Consider the following 11,566-nt stretch of genomic DNA (forward strand, 5'->3'; position numbering starts at 1 on the left):
CAGGGCAATGGCCTGATGGTCCAGTGTTAGCAAGAAAAGTATTGGGGTATGAGGCTAGAGTCATTTGTGGTTGCTTCTGTTATATTAAGGTTTAGGTGTTATTATTAATGTGACGGAGAATGACTAGTTCTTTTTTTTTCTTTAAGATATAGCCTTTTATTTTATTGTGTGGTATTACTGGCAGCTTCTCACACAAGTTTTTGAACATAGCACACAAATGAAAATTTGCTTTTTATTTTCTTTCCCACTGAAGGCTTATAAACAATAAGTAATATGATAAGGTTTGTAGTTTAAAAACCTCTGGCATCTCTAGATGCTAGATTGGAAGAGTCTGTGTAGATAGGAAATCAGTGGCTTGTAGTTTTTGTTGCTGCACAACAAATATTCCAATGTGCCAAGCTCATTTAATATTGGTAGAATTCAGTTGAACTCTGTCAGCCAGGGGGCTGTACTGAGCTCTTAAAAGCCACCTCATTCCTTGCTGTGTGTCTCCCTCCATCAAGCCAAAAAGGGCACTTTGAATTTGACTTCTTAATCTCTGGTCTATATTTAAAGAGTCCATGTGATTAAGTCAGGCTCGCTGCATGAATTATTTTTACTTAGTTATCTGTGCCTTAATAACCAAAGCTGTATCATGGGAGGAAATCTGTGATATTCATGGTCCTGAGATTATTCAGAACTATACATGAAGGGATAGGGAATCTTAGAGACCATCTTAGAATTTTATCTGCCACAGAGACTGTGATAGCTATCTTGGTAGGAAGTGATGAGAGCCTAAATTAAAAGAATAAGAATTGAATAGGAGAAGGCTTAATAGATGGGCCTTGGTGACTGAAAATGAAAGAAAAAGGGATAGAAAAGGACTCTTTGGCTTTGGGTTTGAACACCAGAAGGATTGGTGGTGCTATATTTAGTAATTTGAGGGAAAAAATGGTGTGTGTCTTGTTTTGTTTTTTTTAACTTAACTGGGTTTTGACAACTTTGAGACATCAAAGTGGAGGTGCCTCAGTAGATAAGGAAACAAAGGTAGACAAACAATAGGAATTTGTTAAAAATCTGGAGTCAAGATCTTGGAGTCTCCTTGTAAGGGTAGAAAATGACTGAGATTTAATAAACTTTGATTAACATGAAACAGGATTAAGAGAGTGAAGGAGACTTATGGTGGTAGGAGAGCAATAATATTGGTGGTCAAAAGAAGAGTTTAAAGATATACAGAATAGTGAGTTACATTGGGCACAAGGATTTGTAACAGCCAGCTTTAACTCTTAGCTCTATCATCTGATCTCAACTGGGGCCTAGGGTAGGGGGAGTGGGATCTACTTTCTAGAGACATTTGGAAACAAATGGGATTGTTGAAAGTTATTTGAGCAGCTTGGTGTCCTGGCATTATAGCACTTGGTAGGCTGGGGGCTATTGTCCCTGAGCCTCTTTCAGGGCATAACACAGTCCCAAACAAGCCCAATGTTTTAAAGGCTTCTCAGTTGAGAAATGCAGTTCCAAAGGCCTGTTGCAGTTAGTTTCCTGCACTCCAGTGGTCACCAGGTTCATTTAATCCTACCTTCCAAACACCTCCTTCTTACAGCCATTGCCCTACTTGAGGCTCTCATTGCCTCCTGATTGGACTCTTAAGAAACTTCCCATCCGGAGTGTCTCATCACTGTATTTTGTCTGATACTCCAGCTGTAGACCCCCACATTCCTTAAAGAAGTCTTCCCTTCTTTGTATCCCTATATTTGTCAGCGTGCACTTCCCTTTGGACTCTCTTTCCCCTTTCTCAAGTAGAGAACCTCCTTGCATGTCACTTGCTTCACCAGCACTTGTCTTGCTGTACAGGGGCTTTTATTGACATGATTATTTCCCCTTCTAGCCTTTGAGTATCTCTCAAAGAGAAACCTTATCTTTCTGGTTTCTCTTACACCCTAGATATTTGTTGAATTAGCAATTCAATTACTTTACTGAAGTTTTGTTTTCTGTAATAGAAACTTAAAATCAAGTATGGTTGTATTGGTAACTAATGTGAATCACAGACTGGGAAATCAATGTGGATGCCCTTTAAGGATTCTGTTATTTTTTTTTCTATTACTATTGAGTAAAATAAGATACTCCCTCTGTGATGCAGTGCATTAAAGTTAAAGTGTTCAAGTCTGATATTTATTAGTAGGCTTCAAGTGAATCTTTGCTGACATTTGAGGTTTGTGACATTTCCTGCACATTCCTTCGTGACTGGAAGGCATAAATGACTGACAGTAAAGAACAATTAAAAATTTCCCCAAGTAAAACATTTTCAGGGACTTCTGCCATTAAAGCTTCCCAGATGAGAGTACAGCCTGTCCCTTATGTGTTTCAAAGACGATTTCACTATCAGTTTTTTGGTCAATTAGAGAATGTTTTACTTTTCTGAATTCTGCAAGATTAGCAGAAGGGGAATTTTTGTGAGTCTACTTTGTTAGATGACAGGTGTCATATTTCTCTTCATTTGACAGATATCGAGACTTTTAATGGGAAGCATACTCTTTTCAGTGCCAGTTTTCATTGTTTACTGAGTGAGCGCTGCATGTACTATGTACAGATTGAACTAGTAGAGAGAATAATTAGCTGTCTTTATCACTACCTGTGTGTTTTTGTTTTTTGTTTTTTTGCAAAATAGGCGAGTACTATATATAAAAGAAGTTGAAATACTTGGCCATATGTCCGTAGACTGGCAATGTCCTTTTGAAGATTTTGTACTTCCTCCTAGTATTGATGAAAATCTGCTGAAAATTTCAGTTAAGGTAAGAAAACACAACTTACACCTCTAGAGCCAGGCATTCATTATGAGTGGAAACCAGCGCTTTCTGACTCTGTTTTTCAGTTAACTACACAACACATTAAAAGGAACATTATTGTTATTATTTTATGCTGAAATATAAAGAAAGTTACAACCCATTTATTTGTGTAGTTGTATTTTCTGACAATCCTTGATTGCATAGAGTGAAATATCAGTTTGACAAAAAAGTTAGGATGCTGATGTACTGATGCTTTCTTTTTTGGTAGATTTAAGCAATAGTGAAACTGAGGTGTTTTTGTTGTTTTTACTTCATATGAATACTCATTTTGCTATAATATCAGGCATTTCTCGAAAAATATCCTTCTTTTAGAAGATTACAAGGTGCTTGGTGAAAATAAATAATATGTCAGAAATAGCTATGTTTTATATTATTTGGAATTTACAGAATGCTAATACAATTTAAGCAATTTTTTTTGTCTCTTCTCCACATCATTTTCTAAAAACTTTATTTAATCACCTAGTAATTTGCAAAAATGATACCTCATCTTTTACTTAATTCTCAGACTCACTTAACTTTGAAACATGTTTATTATAACATACATATAATATAAATGTATTTACATTTATTAAAAATACTTATAGTTTCCATTCTAATTATGGTAATTTCTGTAGTATCTTTGTTTTTTTCTAAATAATAGTGATGTTATCTCTATTATTGAAATGGTCTGGAAAGCTTTTATCACAAAATTTTAGTAAGATGAGAGTATTGTTTTCCTTTTTTTAAATTTTTAAATTTGTTTTAATTAGTTATACATGATAGTAGAATGTATTTATGCACTTTAATATATCATACATAGATGGGATATAATTTCTTATTTTTCTAAGTGTACATGTTGCAGAATCATATTGGTCATGCAGTCACATATATACATAGAATAATAATGTCTGTTTCATTCTACTATCTTTCTTATTCCCACATTCCTTCCCTCCCCTCCCATCACGTCCCTCTATCTAATCTAAAGTAACACTATTCTTCCCTAGTGTCCCTCTACCCCCGCCTTATTGTGAATTAGCATCCACATATTAGAGAAAACATTCGGCCTTCGGTTTTGTGGAAGTGGCTTATTTTGCTTAGCATGATATTTTTCAACTCCAACCATTTACTGGCAAATGTCATAATTTCACTCTTCTTTAAAGCTGAGTAATATTCCATTGAGTATACATACCATATTTTCTTTTTTCATTTATCTATTGAGGGACACCTAGGTTGGTTCCATAGTCTAGCTATTATGAATTGAGCTGTTATAAACATTGATGTGGCTGTGTCACTATAATATGCTGATTTTAGGTCCTTTGGGTATAAATTAAGGAGTGGGATAGCTGGGTCAAATGGTGGTTTCATTCCAAGTTTTCTGAGGAATCTCCATACTGCTTCCCATGGTGGTTGCACCAGTTTGTACTCCCATCAGCAATGTATGAGTGAGACTCGCCAACATTTATTGTTGTTTGTATTCTTGATGATTGCCATTCTGACTGGAGTGAGATGAAATCTTAGTGTAGTTTTGATTTGCATTTCTCTAATTGCTAGAGATGTTGAATACTTTTTCATATATTTGTTGATCGATTGTATTTCTTCTTTGTGAAATGTCTGTTCAGCTCCTTAGCCCATTTATTGATTGGGCTATTTGTGGTTTTGTTATTAAGTTTTTTGAGTTCTTCTGTATATCCTAGAGATTAATGCTTTATCAGAAGTGCATGTGGTAAAGATTTTCTACCAACCTGTAGGCTCTCTCCTCGGTGTTATTGTTTACTTTGCTGAAAAGAAGCTTTTTAATTTGAATCCATCCCATTTATTGATTCTTGATTTTACTTCTTGCACTTTAGGAGTCTTGTTGAGGAAATCAGATCCTAGGCCAATGTGGTGAAGATTTGAGCCTATTTTTCCTTCTATTAGGTGCAGGGTCTCTGTTCTAGTGCCTAAGTCTTTGATCCACTTTGAGTTGTTTTCCTTTAGTTTGTGTTTACTTTGCTTTTTATGGAAATTTACAGGTAAGAGGAACTACCATGTTCCCCTACCCATTTGTTTTTTTCAGCAGTACTAGAATTTAAAGAGTACCTTGGTGTATTGAAACAGTTTTCATGCTAGGGCAGACTGTGTCACTCTGCATATATTTTACAGTTTTCTCAGTTATCACTCTGCTTTCATATCAGTGGTGAGAATTGATTCAATATATTTTACATTATATAAGAATTTTATCTGTCAGCCAAGGAAATGAAGGAAGGGCTTTTTGATTTGTCAGATGTGATTAGTTATCAAGTGGTGTTTCTGTAGGCTATTTATTATTGCCTGCAGAAAGCCATTATTTTATAGATAGATGTATATACATCCAATTTCATAAATTCTAACAACTCATATGAAATTACTCTCATTGTACCAAGATGATTTATTTTATATCTTTCTTGAATATGTATGTTCTGGTAGTCTACTGGTTATAAAGTAGAGTTGACATTCAAGCATCCAATTAAAGGTTTTGCTTTCTTTTTCTTCTTTTCTTCCATTGTTTCTTTTGAAATAGGAGCAGGGTCTGTTCCACAAAAGAGATAATGCCAATCTAGGCTGTCTTCGGAAAATTTACCTGAAGGACACAACCACAGCAGAGGTAAACTGTTTACTTAAAGAATACCCCTTAGGTTTTGAGCTGAAAGATTTTTTTAAAGCCTGTTTTATAACTAACACCTGTTATTTATCCCCCCAAATCTTGTAGTTATAAATTGGATGAATGTATAGACTTAAAAATAATAAACTGTGGACTTACTGGGGCAGAAGGTTAGTGCTTGCATTGATACATGGAACAGAAGCTCTGTTCTCAGTTACTGGATCTGTGGGGAGAGTTCCATCTCTTCTGTACCTTCCTCTTCTACCAGATGAACCTGAACTTATTTTCACAGTTCATAATACACATTTTATTTTACAGAGAGCATTTAATGCCATTGAGGATGCACAGTCATTGAGACACCAACAAAAGCTGATGAAGCAGTCATCACAGAAACTTCTAAGGCCTCAAACACCATCATAATTATAGATCCCAGAGGGCTGCTGGTGGGGGAAAAATCACTCATATTTACCATGGTAGAGAGAAGTTTGCAAGCAACTTTTTAGTTTTATGTAATAGAATAGCTAGTGTTGGTTTTTTTTTTCTCCCCCTATAGTTTTGACTCTTAATTTTATAACCTTGCCTGTGTTAGCAACCCATTGTACACTGCTGCTTAAGTGAGTGAGATCTTTGCAGAAATGCCACTTGAGACTCAGAATGAAATTTTCATTAATATTAAAATTGTGAAGCAAATGGCAATAGACTTATTTTTAATTAATTTTTTAAACTAAAGAATGAGAAAGAGTTTAGAATGATTAGTGTTCTTTGAATGGTTTTAACCACAAAATGTTGGACACTTTGACATTTTGCCTAAAGGTAATTTGTTCATTAATGGAACTGAGATAACATTTTTTGGTAAACCAGGTAATTGATGGAAAAAACCCACTAAATGGAGAAATGACATGTTTCCCCCACCCCCACCCCGCCCCATGAAAACATTGTTTTTTCTTCTAATGAGAGAACTTTTACTTTGGTGCTTGTTTTTCTTCCTTGCATTATAATAGAAGAGAGATTGTCAATCAAACCTTTAAATAGCTCTACTTGGCTGTCTGTGATGTAGTAGTCATAAAATTTTGAAAGATATTTATAGGCTCTTTCAAGATGAGCTCATATGGTACAATTAAAATTTGCTGATAACATTGCACTTTAAGTTTTTCAGGACTCAGATATGTAAAATACAATATTTTTGTATTTCTAGAAATAGTAATTAAAAGTTGAGAGACTTTTAAGGGCATCATAAATTAATATTTTGTTATAATACATACCTGTAATGTATTTTAAATACTTAGTAGGAAGAATGAAAAATTTTCAGTTGCTTTATAAAAGTAAAATAAGGTATAAATGTATAACAACATTAGAAAATGTTCCATGTGTTCTTTGAGGAGCAAGATGATGAGAATCAATTCAGTGTAATGTATTTTTGCCTTTTGTATATCTCTATGCTGATCAGAGATGTTCTGCTTATTAAAACTTTAACAAAATACTCAAGAAGTATTTAATTTCCTTGGCTGAACCTTTAGATGCGCTCATAGTATTGAACTTAGCATTTATTTCAAATCACTGAGTCAGTGATGAATTCAAGATGTGGATTCACTTGGTTGGCTGTTTTTGTGATGTGTGAATTATTAGTGTTATTCATGTTTTTTAAGACCTAGCTATAAATTTTTTTAAAATTTTCCTAGTGATATGTAATGTTAAATCTCAGAAGAGGATGCATTGTTTAATGCCCAGAGTGTTTGATTTTTGGTAGACATTGCCTTTTCAACAACATTCTTTTTTATTTTGGTGAAAAAAGTATCATATATAAAACTTCTAGTTTTAAACATAATTTCTGTGTTAGTAGTTGATTGTAGTTTATTAAAAAGAGCATTATAAACAATTCTATACTAAGTATTTCTGGTATTTTGTGTCTTTAAAACTGACCTAATCAGGAATTTGGGATATTTAATTAGATTTTTCATATGAATCACCACTATTAACAGTGTCCTAAATATTGAAGAAATTATATTGCACTGATGGTTTATTTTCAAAACACAGGTATAGCACATTAAATTAAGGGAATTTATAGAAACCTATAAACACATTACCTGAGTTGTCTTAAACTTTCAAGTATTTGTAACAGTTTTGTTTGATTTAATCTGGGACAGAAGTAATCCATTAGTAATATATATTGCATTTTTTAAAAACGCATTTCAGTCAATTACTTGTCCATGAACTACTGAGAGAAATAAAACATTTGATGCATTACAGTTGTGAAACTTTGTGGGTTTGTGTTAAATATTCAAGCAGTCCTATAATAGTGAGAAGGTAGATTGATAGTTACAGAGGCCTTTAAAAGACACTAGTCAGGAAAAGCTTTTTCCTGAGGCTTCTGAGCCCCTTGGGCACACCAGTGATCTGTGGCATAGGCCTAGTGCTTCATTTGTATTGAGGCCATGCCTTCTGTGGTTTCTCTCATCTCCCACAGAGTGTGGCACAATACTAAACATCCCATCCCGGGAGACTCACAACTCCTGATAGTCAACTTTGACTTGAGGACACTTCAGGAACTTTGCAGAATCTTTCACACATTGCATGGCAGCCTAGGATGCTTCTGCCCACTCTCTTGCTCTCCCTAATCCTCCTCCATCCCTTCCTCTCTTCCTCCATTTCTTTCTCTTTTTTTAAATATTTTTTAATCATGGATCTTTATTTTATTTATTAATTTATTTATATGTGGTGCTGAGAATTGAACCTAGTGCCTCACACATGCTAGGCAAGCACTCTACCACTAAGCCATAACCCCAGCCCCGCCGTTTCTTTCTCTTTTCCCCTTCTCTCCTACTGGGGACTCAGACTACAAATCTGAAGGCTCACCTAGTACTGGACTGTCTAGTAAGAAGAAGAGGTTCATGCTGAGCACTTTAACAAAGCAGGAGCATCAAAGTCAAAAGGGACCAAAACATTGGAAGAGAGTGCAAACTTTGTATGAAAAATCCAATATAATAGAGACTTCCTTACATGTACTTCATTATCTATAGTATTGTTTTATTTTGAACTACGAATGAGAACACTGTCTCTTTGATGCTTTGGGTCTCTAAATGTATTGATCTGCTGTTACCTGGACCTCTGTATTTTTTAACAAACTTCCATGTGTATTTTTAAAACACAACCAGGACTAAAAATTAATGCTCATAAAATAGTCAGATTCTCAAAGGGCTCTACCGAGAATAGTACCAGTTAAAATATAGAGTTGCTGTTACTACTTGAACTACAAGAACCATCTTTGTATTGAGGAGAAAAACCAAAGATTCTTAAAGGATAGGTGGTTGCTTATGTTAGAATCCCAAGTCCTTGAGTACAAACCTGTTTGGTTGAGAATTGCTGCCAGAATGACCAGTATTGCTGATGCCAGGGAGTACAGTACCATGTGTGTTGGCTCTGGATAGACATTGAGACTATCCAAGCAGAGGGAGCATATTTCTCTTGAATCTTTTTCCACTGGAAGAATTTAAGCTCATTCTTGAATTCATACTGGAAAGTATCTTATCGTTTGTCATTCAAGTAATTGAATTGGTTCCTTTTGAACTGGAAAATCTTCAGGAAGACTTGTTTTGTTTTTACATACCACAGGCCTATATATATTCCCTCATCTAAAAATGAAAAATTCAAAAAGCTCTGAAAACCAAAACATTTTTCACAAGTTTGAAACAAAGTTATTTTGGCAATCGAATCTGTACTAAACTGATGTGAGGTCACTCATACTCTTTATTCTCTTTGGTATAAACAAGTGAAGATGTAGTAATGTCAGTATATGTGATTATGGAATAGTGCTCTGGAGTTCACTGGTGATGTATGATCTGCATGTTTTATGAACTGCATTGCTTTCTTGAGTTTGGAATTCTGTATTCTGAAACACATCTGGCCCCAGGGGGTTCATATTAAGAGATTGTAGATCTCTATATCCTCAGAATTCTCACTTTATTAAATTTGCTTCTCAAATTGTAGAAAAGTCATAGACTATAGGAGAAGCATGGGAAACTACAGAATTTTCTCCCTTTTCAGACCATGTCATTATTTTATTTTACAGTTATGCTGGTAAATTGTTAAAAGTGTTTAAAGTAATTAATGTTGACATATAGAAGACTAAAATGTTGCTATTTGATCATGAATCGTAAGGATTTATGACACGAGAGTAAAGTATAAAACAAGACTCTCAGGATTTCGATTCCTTTTGAATATTGGATAAATATCATCTTCTGGGTGAAAGATTTTTAAAATTGACCTCTAGTGAGAAAATAATTAGAATGGTGGTAAAATAAGCCAACATGGTGCGCTGGGTCGATAGTATTCACTAGGATGATAATGAACGCTTTACAAAGAGGATTTAGTTATTTAGCAGTAATTCTTTTAAACTCCAAATGACTTCCCCAGAGATTGACTATAATGTCTAAGATTTCTTAATTGTAGTTCAAAATTTCATGTATGTAATTGTCATCAAAATAAATTGGAGTTCTTGGTCTTCAGGTTTTGTTTTTGTAGGACATTTACCTTATGATACTAGTTTTTTTCTTAGCTAAACTACTTTCCTTTTTGCTATCTTTTATGTCTTCCTGTGCTAAATTTATTTATATTTTTATTATACCTCTTTAAAATTATTCAGTTATCATTATTAAGTAGTTATTATACTAGTGGTGTCTGTTTCTGTCCAATCCTTTACAGAAAAAGTCTACCTATCCCATATTTACCATATAATTGATCACATGATGGGACAGAAATAGATATTAAGTGACTTATCGAAGATCCTGAAGTTGGAACTGAAATCAAGATCCAACAATGTTTATCAGCATCCCTCTCTATCTCCACCTTTCCTTCCTCTACCTAGAAACAGGGACACTCAGATCTGGGTGAAATGAATATGGCCAATGTTGGCCTCTTGAATTCCTTTTAGAACTTTATGAACTTATTCCCCAACTACATGTTTTCTCCCTGTGTATGTTTTAATCCTAACAGTTACATAAGTATTTCCCATGGTAACACTCCAATCTAAACGACACCTTACTCTTTTTCCTGGAGAACTCTTACATGTGATCTAACATTACTGCTGTGTTATGTGTTTGTAACTCACACTAAACCAACCTGTACCCCTACACCCTCTGTAAGACATCACCCACTACAGTTTAATAACATATGTGGCTTTTGAGGTATAAAAATGAGGAAAAAATTTTTTTCACTTAAGACATAAAACTTGTCTCTGTTGCTGATATACTCTGAGAATTAAGAATAAAATATAAGGGATTCTACTATAAACCATTAAGATTGTTTTGCTACCAGAGCAGAGAAAATATGCCCAAGATATGAACTTGATCACAACTGGCTAGAGTCTTGCCAAAGAAGAAATGATTATTTTTGAGCATGGTACTGGTATTATAGATTATAGTAATGTAACAAATGAGCAGGTGTTCAGAAATTGCAATTTGAATGGTAGCTATAAAGTTTTAGCTTCACCAGAGGGTGCTGCTGCAAATTAGTTAGGCAAGTAGTTATTGATGGTTTAAATTAAGCAGCCATATTTGAAGATGGCATCTTTCCTTTCCCTGTGGAGTCGAATTAGAGAGTCTTAACCTACTTTAATATTTCCAATCACTTTCCTACTTCATTCAATTCAGAGTGATTCATGCTTTTAAAAAATATTACTAAAAAAGAATTAGAGGATTAATGTTTTCAAAAATTATTTTCTGAACACTCTTTATTTGAGTAATCTGTATCCAACTATGTTATGGTTGTAGGAGTTGTTTTTTCTTTAAATCAAGATAAGGGAGTTGTAGAGTTGTATTCCTGAGAGGTTCGGGAATAACTAAGTTCTGTAGAACATTCAAACGTATTTGGAATTATTGACAGCAGGAGACAATTGCTTGCTTATGTGAAATATTCATATGGTCAAAGTTTGGAGACCTAGAAAATGCTCCTTTTGAGTTGACCCCAAATAAACAGAGGGTAAATCTTGCAAGTCTAAATATTACAGTGTAAATGGTAAATGGATACCTTTGAAAGCACTGTTTGATAAGGGCCATAATGGCTAATTACCAATGACTTAGACTGATAAGAGTATATACTACTTAAAATTAATGCTCAATTGACTAGTGTCCAACTATAAAGTAGCTCT

The 11,566-nt window shown here is 34.4% G+C and overlaps 1 protein-coding gene across 2 annotated transcripts in view; it reads left to right on the forward strand.

The window, feature by feature from the left end:
• VPS13C (vacuolar protein sorting 13 homolog C) overlaps window positions 1-7,482 on the forward strand; it is a 169,969-nt gene extending 162,487 nt beyond the window's left edge. For both annotated transcript variants that reach the window (XM_081288661.1, XM_081288663.1), the window contains 3 exons: window positions 2,648-2,771; window positions 5,344-5,427; window positions 5,743-7,482. In XM_081288661.1, coding sequence (XP_081144787.1) covers window positions 2,648-2,771; window positions 5,344-5,427; window positions 5,743-5,844 — 310 coding nt within the window. In that variant the 3' untranslated portion in view covers window positions 5,845-7,482. The remainder of the gene's footprint in view (window positions 1-2,647; window positions 2,772-5,343; window positions 5,428-5,742) is intronic.
• The last annotated feature ends 4,084 nt before the right edge of the window (window positions 7,483-11,566 follow it).

Source organism: Spermophilus citellus (genome assembly GCF_964194105.1).
Source record: "Spermophilus citellus genome assembly, chromosome: 4".
NCBI classification, from domain to species: domain Eukaryota; kingdom Metazoa; phylum Chordata; class Mammalia; order Rodentia; family Sciuridae; genus Spermophilus; species Spermophilus citellus.